Source organism: Chelonia mydas, chromosome 14 (genome assembly GCF_015237465.2).
Source record: "Chelonia mydas isolate rCheMyd1 chromosome 14, rCheMyd1.pri.v2, whole genome shotgun sequence".
Classification (NCBI taxonomy): domain Eukaryota; kingdom Metazoa; phylum Chordata; order Testudines; family Cheloniidae; genus Chelonia; species Chelonia mydas.
The window spans coordinates 34,330,047-34,343,269 of NC_051254.2; the positions used below are offsets into that span (position 1 = coordinate 34,330,047).

Sequence of the window (13,223 nt, forward strand, 5' to 3'; positions counted from 1 at the left end):
GAACTCTCTTGACTTCAATGGAGATATAACAATTTACACCAGCTGAGGACTGGCCCCTTCCTTTTTAAGGAACCTGAGTGTGACAATTCAACTGATCCACTCAGGGAAGGGAAACAGAGCATGTTAAAAATATATCCAGTCACAACAGCTCAAAGTTCAAACGCCAAGTACTTAGGATGAGCTGTTTGTAGATGAGCTGTGGAGTAAGACATTGTCAGAGAAATTCTTTGGGAAATAATGTTTAATAATTAATGTTTATAAGAAAATCATGATCTGTACATAGTCTTCAATAGGAAATGAGTCACAATAATGTGCATAAATTCTTCATTATCTATCTATCTATCTATCTATCTATCTATCTATCTATCTATCTATCTATTCACAGTCAAATAGAAATCTATCATTATGACACAATGAAGTTGTGTGTTAGGACAAGGAATGGTCCTCTTTCTCTGTCTGTCTATCTAATCTCAGACCCTGCCTTTGTCTATTGTATATGTAGTGTACACAACCACGCAGAAAGATACTATTCTAATACTAATAGGCCAACTTCTGAGATCCTTTCTCAGTTTGGAGGTGACTAGATTTACACTGGATGTCATATGGAATACCAGATCAGTGCATGCGATGGCATTTTTCCATTTACACAAAATTATAACAAAATGAGCCCAGACAAATATCTTGCACCAGTGTTTATGTAACTATTGAACTTAGTCCAGTGTCTTTCGGCCAAGACCTCGTCAGTATTAAACTGATGGTATCAATGGAGCAACTCTGTGCTAGCACTGGTCTAGCTGAGATGGGAATCTCACCCTTACATTTCTGTTGCATTCACTTTCTCCAGGCCCCATCACTTTTAAAAGTGGGAGGGCTATGTTCTCCCATTTTTTACTGGCCTTAAGGGTGAGCGATGGTGGGAAGGGGGCGGAGAGGAGCAAGTGGGGGGAAGGGCCTCGGGGGAAGAGGCAGTATGAGGGCGGGGCCTTGGGGGAAGAGGCCATGTGGAGGTGGGGCCTGGGTTCAGGTGTCAGTGGCCCCCCCACTTATAGGGAGCTTCCGGCGCTCCTGTCCCCAGGCACTCCCACCTCATAAAGAAACAAATCAATCCACCATTTAAAAAAACCAAAAAAAACCCCTAAAATAAAATAAAAAAATCTGAGAAAGAATCAGGAACCAAACAACTGCACTGCTACCACAATCATATTTTTTACCCTGAGTGGAAGAACAAAAAAAGGAATGGAGTCTCTGGCTCCTTAGGGTCTACTAGGGGCTTTGCTATGGCTACTGATTTTATGTGGAAGGTGCTCAGATAGCATGATGATAGGTGACCGTGTGGAATCCTATGATAGATAGATAGATTAGATAGATCTTCTGCAAGTCCTTCTTACTTGTGATTATGGTTGGCACCCAACACAGGGTAGGACTCTGCATTTAAATAGGTCCCCTGTCTCTTTGTCATGTGCTAAAATTGAGACTTCCAGACCCACCAGCCATGCTCCCCCCCTCCCCTCCATCACTTCCAGACTCCCTATACAGCAAAAAACTTGTTCCATGCTGCAGGGCCTGTAGGTGAAAGGCAACAAAAATCAAAGTCCCCAGACTTCAGTCTTGATTTCTCTGAGTGATGGTCCTTCAGCAAAGTAACAGGCACCTTTCTCAGTAAGAGTGCTGCCACGAACAAAGAGCAATAGACGGCTATTGAGCAAGCCCAGACTTCTGCAGTCACCATGTCAATATTTACCCAGATAGCAAAGCACAGAGTTTATGATCTGATGCGGTCATATCCCACGCTGTCACACCAGCAAACCGAAACCCAAAAGCCATCATACCCCAAGCAAAGTTTTGACCCCAAAAAAGGAGAAGAACCAGAGACTCCATGAAGTCCACTGGGTACTTTCTAATGGCTACTGAATTTATGTGGAGGTACTCAGATAACATGGTAAGAGGTGGCAGTATAAAAGCATGAGATAGATAGATTTTCATCTTACTTATACAGGTATAAACCGAGAAGAACTCCACTGACTTAGTGGAGTTAGTGTGGACTTACCACTACACATACAGCATTTTGCATAAAAAAAAATCACACACCATATTCTTATGGGGACAATAATGTCATCAGTTGATTGTATTTGGAAAAAAAACACAGATAAAACCATGTTCATCAGAGAAACGCAGACATTTTATTCTTGTTGAATAACCTCCACCCAGTCAGTTTCCTCAGGGAAGCTTTGATTTCCTTGTTCCTTATGCTGTAGATGATCGGATTCATCACTGGCGGCAGCACGGAATAGAGAACAGCCACCACAAGATCCAGAGCTGACGGAGAGCTGGAGATGGGTTTCATGTAGGCAAAGACACCAGTGGAAAGAAACATGGAAATTACGATGAGGTGAGGAAGGCATGTGGAGAAGGTTTTATGTCGGCCCTGCTCAGAGGGGATTCTCAATACCATGGTCAAGATCTGAACATATGTCACAATTATAAAAACAAAGCAACTTACAGTTAAACACACACCAAATCCAATAACCCCAACTTCACTGAGGTACGAGTTAGAGCAGGCGAGCTTGAGTAGCTGGGGGATTTCACAGAAGAACTGATCCACCACGTTGCCTCCACAGAAGGTTATCGAAAACGTGTTCCCGGTATGCAATGAAGCAAAGAGAATTACACTGATCCAGGCACTGGCTGCCATTTGGACACAAGCTCTCCTGTTCATTATAGTCTCATAGTGCAGTGGTTTGCAGATGGCAACGTATCGATCGTACGCCATGATGGTGAGTAAGACAAAGTCGGCTTCAGCAAAGAAGATGAGGAAAAAGACTTGGGCGACACATCCAGAATAGGAAATGGACTTGGTGTTCATAAGGGAATTGGCCATAGATTTGGGGATGGTGACAGAGATGGAGCCGAGGTCTAGGATGGACAAACTCATCAGGAAGAAGTACATGGGGGTGTGAAGGTGGTGGTCAAGAGCTATGGCTATGATGATGAGAAGATTCCCTGTCAGGGCTGCCAGGTAAAGCACTAGAAACACCATGAAGTGCAAAATCTGCAGCTCTCGAACATCAGAGAATCCCAGGAGAAGGAACTCGGTCACGGTGGTTCGGTTGGACATTTTCATTCCTAGTTCATCGTGTGATGGCTGTGGAGGGAAGGACAAGAGCAATGGTCAGGGTTATAGTGAGAGAGGGAATGACTCTGATTCCCCTCTCCATGATGTCTCATGATGTGAATGTCAAAGGTGCACAGCACTTGTCACTTCCATTGACTGGAGTAGTGAGGGCTCCTCACCGCTCACAACCAGAGCACTACTCTGGTGCGTTATCACGGGAGTGTAAATTGGCATCGCTCCCTTAAAGTCACTGGAGCTGGGTCAGTTTATACTATCTGAGGATCTGGCCCAAGATGAGGATGCGGCTTGATCAAATGCAGGATGAAAGATGAAACAAAGTACAACCCAAATCCAACAATTTGAGCCAAAATTATGCTCCTACTGCGACAGACAGCATGCTCACAACTTGGCCAACTCAACTACTAAAATGCCAGCACAGTCTGATTCCCACTTAACTGAGAAATACAGCACAGAATCACCCAGCTTCCCGCATGGCAACTTTTCTGTGATGATTCCACCCCAACATCCCACATACCGCCTGATGCCTACTTACACATTGATTTATGGCACCAGATCCCAGCTGCACTCCCATTGCTGGGTGATGGTGGGCTGGTCGCATCGCTCAGTTACTGCTAGGTTGTGTGATTTCCCTCTGTGACTTTATTTCTGTGCTGTGTGAGTCAGGAGACTTCCGTTCTAGTCTTGCCTCTGTCACTTTGTGACCATGGAGCAGTCACTGCTGCCTCTCTTTCCTCCCCTTCCCTTTGTCTGTCTCGTGTACTTTGAATGTGAACTCTTTTGGGGATGGATTGTGTCTTCCTATGTGCATGTTCTGTGCACATGTTGACAGTATTTTTGTTTAGCAGGCAACAGTGAGGAACAGAGGCTATGATGGTAGAAGTGGAGATCTGGGTTCTTGTTCCATCAACCTCCTGCCTGTCCTTCGGTAGGATCAAAATAGACGGGCTTTGTCTGGGAGCTTCGACTCTCAGGGCTTTAGTTTAGAGAGGTTAATATGTTTAAAACACATTCTCTGGGCTACCAACTTTGCTACTTACTCAGTTTTACTATCCTGCAGCTACCCCTTTGAAACAGACAAACACGGTTGCAATAGAGGGAATGGGGTTGGAAATTATGGTGTTATTGGGCAATATTCATGTTCCCCACCCTGGCTTAAAGCTAAGTTTCCAGTTAGGAGTAGTCAGACAATTTCTACTTTATTTCAAAGGAAAATTCAGTTTTCAGTTGAATATATTTTCATGGAAAGTCTCTGATATTCATAAAAAATCAAAACTTTTTTTGATTATGCCTAAAAATTTTCAGGTTCCAACAGTTTTCAGCTGAAACTATTTGGTTCTCACAACCTCAATGAAAAGTGAATTTTTCTGGTGAAAAAAAAATCTGCTCATCTCTAGATGTCTGCATAATTTGACAGTAAAAGTCTTAAAGAGTTCTAATTGCAATTCATATTTCTGATATTAAATTTGCGCCATATATTAATACTCTAACATATTTAATTGAAATAGAAAACTTACTTTGTTGGTCTTTATTCCAATTTGCGATGCATTTGATCTGACTGTGTTAGGAATCATTGGTCATTATCTAATCTAATCTAATCTATCTATTCACCCACTGCCAGGATTGTTTGGTTCTCTCTCTCTCTCTCTCTCTCATGCACCACCACTGTATTATCCACCAGCTGTTGTTGCATCGCTTCGCTGGATGTCCTGCATTGCAGGGGGTCTCTCTGCAGTTCCTAGCACAGATGGGTCCTCCCTGCTTCCCTCATAGGGCAGGCTTGGGTGAAAGGTGATGGACTAAATGGGATCAGGGACTGAAAGACACTCCCAGCTCTAGAGCTGATCCTCGTTTGTGCCAGCTAAATAGCTGAATCTGGTCTCCAGGGCTGTGAACACAGCTCTGCTCTCACCTCAGGAGCAAAGCATCCTGACAATCTGCCGTAGTTGACCCTAACCCCCCAGATGGGGAACAGCACCTGCCCTGCATCTCATATGATGACAGCATCTCTTGAAGGACCTTTAGCTAAAAACAAGGCAGGGCTGGATCATAAAGGGGGTCCCCACAGGATGTCAAAATAAAACATATATTTGTAGCACAGACATGGGATCTACAATAGCCAAGAGCCTCTTGGCACCAGAGTCTCAGATGGCCTGGAATAGCCTGTTCCTTCATTAACTCCACATAGTCACCTCTAGGGGTGCAGAGATGTTTTTCTCCTGCATTGCACCAGCAGCTCTTGGGATGCAGCCACCAGAGGAACCCACAGCTCAGGCTGCCCTGGCTGCTTGAAGTTCCTCACTGAGAGACAAACACTAAAAACTAAGGACCAGGTCCTGAGCTGGTGTAAATTGATACACTTCCACTGACTTCAGAGTAGTGAGGGCTATTTACACCACTTGGGGATCTGACTCATTGACTTCCAGGGAGCTACATCCGTTTACACCAGCTGGGGATCTGGCTCATTACACAGTTTCCAACCCACATCCTTTGCCTGTGAAACTGAACCAAAGAAGAGTCAAACATTCGTAACCAGTCTCCTCTTTCCTAGCTCTTTGTCCACTGGGATTAATTACAAATATAACTTGTAAGGGTGACAGAGCGATTCATTCCCACTTGGGACAGAACAGGGGACAGTGTTGTGGAGATTTTCTGCATCTGATCTTCAACTTTTATTGGGATGAATAACCCAGGTTTGTTTGTTTGTTTGTTTGTTTGTTTGTTTGTTTGTTCCTTCCTTCCTTCCTTCCTTCCTTCCTTCCTTCCTTCCTTCCTTCCTCTCTCAGTAGTAACACTGTTTTCCTACCGGCAGACAACATTAAAATAGAAGACTCCTTTGGCTGCAGATGCACTGTTTAAAAATGTGTAATTTACACGAGACATTCATGTCAGAGAAACTGATGAAATACAAAGAGCCAGAGAGTAGAAATCAGCCCTCGACCTATTGGAATCAGTTGTTCTGATCCTCAGCAAGTTCAAATCAGGGTAGCTCCACTGGAGTGAATGGGTCAGTGCCCCAGTTTTTGTAAATCACCTCTAGCTGCCTTGGACTCAAAGGGTCCAGATCCCCAAACAGCTGTTGTGTAAATCAGCCCCAGCCCCACTGAAGTCAATTAGACCAGTTCCTCAGCCAATGTAAATTGGCAGAGTGCTATGGAACTCGGCCAGGTGACATGAGCTAAATATCTGGGCCGTGATGTCGAGTTTTTTCTTTGTTCCTGTCTCTGAGATTCTCATTGCTGAACATCACAATCCCATCTCAATGCTCCTGGAATATTCCAATAGCAGGGTTCATAGAAACCTGCAAGATGAGTACCCAACCAGTACATGAACTGATGAATATTATTACCATCACAGCAACGCCCTTCTAGTTAAGGTTGCACCATGACTTCTGTTTAAAGGTCCTCCTTTCTTTAAAAAAAAAGGAAAAAAAACAGAAGGCTTGCTTAGTCAGATTCTTTTGAAATTTAATGTGTCTTAGGAGGGTGCAGGGTAGGATTAGTGACCTAAATGTGGGGTCATTTGAGCGAAGGGTTGTGGAGATATGAGCCCAGTTACAAGTTTCTAGGTTTTGTTTATTTTGCTCAAAGCTAGAGATCAAACTATTGATGTGATGCAGGTCAAAATGGTCTCAATCTGTCTCATTTTACCCAAGGTAGTGCATGGCCCCCAGTAAATCTTCGGGGACTGAAAACGAGAATGGAATTTAAGAAAGTCTGTGTGTTTTATTGTGCGCTTGTGCCAGTACAGAAGGAGGGCTAGAGGATTTCCATTCCTGCCATTTTGTATGGTTTAAAGCTCAGTTTTTGGAAGTGCACTAGAAGCTGAATGGTTGCTCCAATAGCTTTGAAATTTGGGTGCCTCAGGCAGGCACGGGGTAGCATTAGAGTTCCAAATTTGTTATCATGTGACCAAGGGCTTCCGGAGTTATAAGCCCCTCCATAACTTCCAATTTCCTTCTGGTGCCTTGTATCGTTAAACTGCGAGGTACTAATGACTGGATCAATCACAGACCTCATTGAGATTGATGGCTGTGAATTCATCCTTCAATTAACGTAACTAACAATAAATTAACCAAAAGCCCCCACCTTAAGCTTTGTCTACACTACCACTCTTGTCGGTCGGGATGTGAAAAAACCACCCCGACTGACAAAAGTTTTACCGACACAAGCGGTAAAGGTAGTAAGATCCGAAGGGTAGACACGGCGATAAAGGGAAAAGCTGTAAGGTCCATAGTGTCGAAATGGCCTGACTCTGTCGAGTCACTCACTGGGTGAGTAAGAGGAGAAAGAGCTCCATTTCCTCGACTAGAGTTACTCTTTATTTACACCAGGCTGAGGGCGAGAAGAATGAGTCTCACTGAATCCAGTGGAATTACTCCTGGTTTCCATGTGGGGAGCATATCAGCACCAATGACCAGTGTGGGAACACACAGGGATGCCATTAATGTCTCTCTGTTTGAGCTGGGGTAAGACAGCTTGGAAGCCCCAGCCCATGTTTGTAGCTCTCTCCGTTCCTAACTGTGCAACACTGGACTAGGTCACTTCATTTCCTTCCCCACCCACATTTCCATCCATGCAAATGTCCTTTGCTTGATGTGGCCACCTCTCTATGGAATGGGGGAAAATGAAACAAAAAACTTGTGAAATGAAGAAATTTCCTTGGAGAAATTTGCTCTAATGAACACACGGCGTGCACCTCTATGATCAACCCCTGGAACTGCTGAAGTCAGTGGGAGCATTGCTAGTGACTGCAGTGGGATCAGGACCAGGCCTTCCCTGCTATGTCAGAGCTGAGGGTTGTGTGGCTGACAGAAGAAAAGTATTTCTATCAGGAAACTGCAAATTAATTTGAGATGGGCCCAGCTCAGACACTGGGCTCCTTCTTGGGATCCTCACTTCCCCAAAGCTCAGGCGAGGGGGCTTAGGATCTGAGGTTCTGGTTCCACACTAAAGTCCATCCCTACAGAACCCACCTTTACTTTGACTGGCAACAACTGGCTCCTTTGATGGCTATCGCAATCTCCATGGAGAGACCATGTAGTGTAGGGGACTGGGAGCCTGATCTACCCTCTCCCATTTTGAGATGATCTCTTCAGGTCCGCGCTGGTCCATGGTCTCTGCTGAGGCTGCTCACAGGGTATTAACGCATCCTAGTTTGGATGGATGAGATGTTTGGTGGGTGCTTTCATGACATGTCCAAGGAGATGAGGCACAAAATCAATTTTTCACAGAGCTCAGAACGGGAGGACACTGGGGCACTGCTCACTGGGGCTGGGTTGAATAGGTGACCTAGACATGAAAGCAGCCCCTTCATCTGTTATCTCCCAAGCCAGCATGTCTCATCCTGCGCCGAGATGGCTATAGCATTCATGTGGACATGGGGTGGAACTGAGACCTCCTCTCCTTTCATATGTCCAGTGCTGGAAGCTAAGACCACTGACTGTCCTGCTCTCTAAAGATGGCTTTTCGGGGAACAGAGAGACAAAGTGGGTGAGGTAATATCTTTTATTGACCCAACCTATTTCTGTTGATGAGAGAGACAAGCTTTCCAACTACACAGAGCTCTTTCTCAGGTGTGGGAAAGGAATTCAGAGTGTCACAACTAAATACAAGGTAGAACAAATAGTTTGGCATAAGTAGTTGGCACATATTCAAGGGACCTCCGAGGTGAATTGTCCCTTTCACACCCCTGTAGTCAAAGGAAAAAATATCAGGGTAGTGAGTAGAAAACAGCTCAACAGAATGGGCACCATTTATCCCGGGTACTAATTGCTGATTTCCATGGAGAGGCCCCAGGAATGGGCTTGGCCTTCTGCGGGGGGGACCTGTAACTGACTCTGCAGCATCCTGTGTAATTAGAGCAGAACCAAGGAGGTGTGGGTGCTGCGGACAGTGGACACTTGCTCCAAGGTGTGGGATATGACAGGGATTTTCAGAGTGGTTTCAGGGAAACAGGTGCCCAATGCCCATTGTCTGCAAAATGGGAGTTAGATGCTTAATTCTCTCAGGGTATGTCTACACTACGAAATTAGGTCGATTTTATCGAAGCCAATTTTTAGAAACCAATTTTATACAGTTGATCGCGTATGTCCACACTAAGTGCATTAAGTCGGCGGAGTGCGTCCTCAACACCGTGGCTTGTGTCGACTTACAGAGCGGTGCACTGTGATAGCTATCCCACAGTTCCCGCAGTTTCCGCTGCCCATTGGAATTCTGGGTTAAGCTCCCAATGCCTGATAGGGCAAAAATATTGTTACGGGTGATTTTGGGTACATGTCATTGGGCCCCCCATTCCTCCGTTCCTCCCTCCCTCTGTGAAAGCAACGGCAGAGAATCGTTTCTTGCCTTTTTTCCTGGGTTATCTGTGCAGACGCCATACCACGGCAAGCCTGGAGCCCGCTCAGCTCACCGTACATCTCCTGGGTGCTGCTGGCAGACGCGGTACTGAATTGCTACACAGCAGCAGCTCCTTGCCTTCACGGCAGATGGTGCAGTAGGACTGATAGCCGGAGCATGCCTCCTGCGTGCTCCTGGCAGACCTCAGTGAGGTCGATCGGGGCGGCTGGACAGACATGGCTATTCTCCTCTCAGAGCACCGAATGGGAGCCAGAGACTCCAGGTCATTCTCTTCTTTATGTTTCGTCTCATGGAGATTCAGTCCTGCCTGGAATATCATGCGAGCTGGAGGCTTCTGCCTCAGGCTGCTCTCCCAGCCGGCAGCACCGCGCGGTCGCACCTACCCAGCTATAATGATTTAGACCAACTGGGAACCTCTCCCTTCACTTTTAAGAAACCTGTGTAACCCTTCTGCCAGTTGGAGCTGGCAGCAACAAGGGCCGGGTTCATAGAATCATAGAATCATAGAATATCAGGGTTGGAAGGGACCCCAGAAGGTCATCTAGTCCAACCCCCTGCTCGAAGCAGGACCAATTCCCAGTTAAATCATCCCAGCCAGGGCTTTGTCAAGCCTGACCTTAAAAACCTCTAAGGAAGGAGATTCTACCACCTCCCTAGGTAACGCATTCCAGTGGTTCACCACCCTCTTAGTGAAAAAGTTTTTCCTAATATCCAATCTAAACCTCCCCCATTGCAACTTGAGACCATTACTCCTCGTTCTGTCATCTGCTACCATTGAGAACAGTCTAGAGCCATCCTCTTTGGAACCCCCTTTCAGGTAGTTGAAAGCAGCTATCAAATCCCCCCTCATTCTTCTCTTCTGCAGACTAAACAATCCCAGCTCCCTCAGCCTCTCCTCATAAGTCATGTGCTCTAGACCCCTAATCATTTTTGTTGCCCTTCGCTGGACTCTCTCCAATTTATCCACATCCTTCTTGTAGTGTGGGGCCCAAAACTGGACACAGTACTCCAGATGAGGCCTCACCAGTGTCGAATAGAGGGGAACGATCACGTCCCTCGATCTGCTCGCTATGCCCCTACTTATACATCCCAAAATGCCATTGGCCTTCTTGGCAACAAGGGCACACTGCTGACTCATATCCAGCTTCTTGTCCACTGTCACCCCTAGGTCCTTTTCCGCAGAACTGCTGCCTAGCCATTCGGTCCCTAGTCTGTAGCGGTGCATTGGATTCTTCCATCCTAAGTGCAGGACCCTGCACTTATCCTTATTGAACCTCATCAGATTTCTTTTGGCCCAATCCTCCAATTTGTCTAGGTCCTTCTGTATCCTATCCCTCCCCTCCAGCGTATCTACCACTCCTCCCAGTTTAGTATCATCCGCAAATTTGCTGAGAGTGCAATCCACACCATCCTCCAGATCATTTATGAAGATATTGAACAAAACCAGCCCCAGGACCGACCCCTGGGGCACTCCACTTGACACCGGCTGCCAACTAGACATGGAGCCATTGATCACTCCCCGTTGAGCCCGACAATCTAGCCAGCTTTCTACCCACCTTATAGTGCATTCATCCAGCCCATACTTCCTTAACTTGCTGACAAGAATACTGTGGGAGACCGTGTCAAAAGCTTTGCTAAAGTCAAGAAACAATACATCCACTGCTTTCCCTTCATCCACAGAACCAGTAATCTCATCATAAAAGGCGATTAGATTAGTCAGGCATGACCTTCCCTTGGTGAATCCATGCTGACTGTTCCTGATCACTTTCCTCTCATGTAAGTGCTTCAGGATTGATTCTTGATTCACTGAGAAAACCCAGTTTCTGCAGAAAGAGGAGAGACAAGAACCTCAGATGACTAACCTGAATCCTGGCGGCCAAGCCCTGAGAAATAAGAGCTCATCGCTTCAAGCTTGGGCTGTGCTGTGGTTACAGGTGAGCACCGTCTTCTGATTGCATTTCTATACCTCCACCAAATAAGGGCATTAATGTGCTTTGTGAATATTAGAGGGACAAGGTGGGTGAGGTAATATCTTTTATTGGACCAGCTTCTGTTGGTGAATGAGAAAAGCTTTAAAACTACACAGAGCTCTTCTTCAGATTAATATATGTAGTTTTAGGTTCACCTTCCCACAGCAGTGCCAGTCAGCGTTCATAGCACCATTTCACAGAGATAGAGGCTGAGATCCATGTCCTGTGACAGGTCCTCAGTTGGGGAACTGCCCCACTAACACAAATGGAGCTGCCTTGATTTATATCAGCTGGGGATCGGGCTCAATGTGTCCCCCAATGGGGTGGGGAGTGGTGAAGGAGTCTTACTAGCCTGGATCACACATGCTAGATGTTCCTAGACTCCAAGTTCAGGGACAATATCTTCCACCCCCATCCCCAAGTGAATTATCATCCCACAAACATTTTGAAGTGCAGAGGGTCATTCCCCAGTTAGGGTTGCACATCAGCCTAGTTCTGACCCTTCCCAAGATCCACCCCCACAAGAGCTGTATTTTATTACTGCAACAGTCAACATCGGGAAACAGAAAAGGGATTGCCAGTCCCTGACCACATCACCCTCACCACCACAGGAATTAAGGAAGAATTTACGCCACTTCAGAATTTATGGCATAAACTGATCTCTCGTGAGGGGCTGAAAACGATTCCTTCTCCTACAAGGCACTAAAATGCTGAATATATCAGGATATATGTTTAGATTAATTTCCATTAATTTTAACTGGAGATTGGTGCCTTAGGACACTAGAGTGGGTTGGCAATCTCAGCCCAACATTTTAGTTGATGTATTTATTACTTTTGACTCCTAAGTCATAGCATGATTCTGGCCATTGCCAGAAGTGAAATACAGCATTTAAGCATCATTGTTAAGCTCTAGTATGTTACTAGATGGGGTATGATAGTAGATAAAGAAATGGTCTGGTCTGTCATGTCAGTACTCAGCTACCAGAGGAATGGGCTATGGTTACAGTAGTTATTGCTCTGATCTTGGCAGAGGGAGGTCTACATGTTCTTGAAGAGAGACTCCTGGCACTTGCTCTGAATTCTACATTTAGCCTTAAAATCAGCCTGTAACCAGAAGAGGAAGGGGAGTTTCTGAATATTTATGCAATTAATTTAGGAGACTTGATTAACTTTTAACTCTATGTTCTTCCAATTCAATTGAACAGTTTGTTTGATTATTCCAAGACTCGTCCCATGGCAGACAGAAACTGGAGAACCCAAATGGCTGTCACAGAATTTATCCTTCTGGAATTTGAGGATCTTCCTGACCTGCAAATATTTCTCTTCCTGATGTTCCTCGTGATCTACATGGCAACCTTGGCCAGGAACACCCTCATCGTGGTGCTCATTGTGACTGATTGGCACCTTCACAGCCCCATGTACTTCTTCCTGGGGAACTTTTCCTGCTTCGAGACCTGCTACTTCTCGACCATCCTGCCCAGGTTGCTGGCCAGTCCCCTGACTGGGGACAAAACCATCTCAGTCAGTGGCGTTATCACTCAACTGTATTTCTCTCATTCTCTGGCGGCTACAGAATGCTATCTCCTAGCAGTGATGTCTTATGATTGGTATTTAGCAATATGTAAACCCCTGCACTATTCAACTCTTATGAATACCAGGTTTTGCCTCCAGTTGGCTGCTGGGTCCTGGTGAAATGGTTGTTTGGCTACTACCATCTTTGTCTTATTCCTATCACAGTTAACATTCTGTTGCCTGAATGAAATT

General features: G+C 45.5%; 1 protein-coding gene across 1 annotated transcript; it reads right to left on the reverse strand.

The window, feature by feature from the left end:
• Positions 1 to 1,888: 1,888 nt before the first annotated feature.
• On the reverse strand, positions 1,889 to 3,288 carry LOC119567609 (olfactory receptor 14A16-like). Its single transcript, XM_037914156.1, has one exon. It carries the CDS (start codon positions 3,119 to 3,121, stop codon positions 2,162 to 2,164), a length of 960 nt encoding a protein of 319 aa, XP_037770084.1. The 5' UTR covers positions 3,122 to 3,288; the 3' UTR covers positions 1,889 to 2,161.
• Positions 3,289 to 13,223: the final 9,935 nt, after the last annotated feature.

Bases quoted from the DNA above. Each gene is read 5' to 3' on its own strand.
- LOC119567609 (XM_037914156.1), bottom strand. From the start codon at position 3,121: ATGAAAATGTCCAACCGAACCACCGTGACCGAGTTCCTTCTCCTGGGA.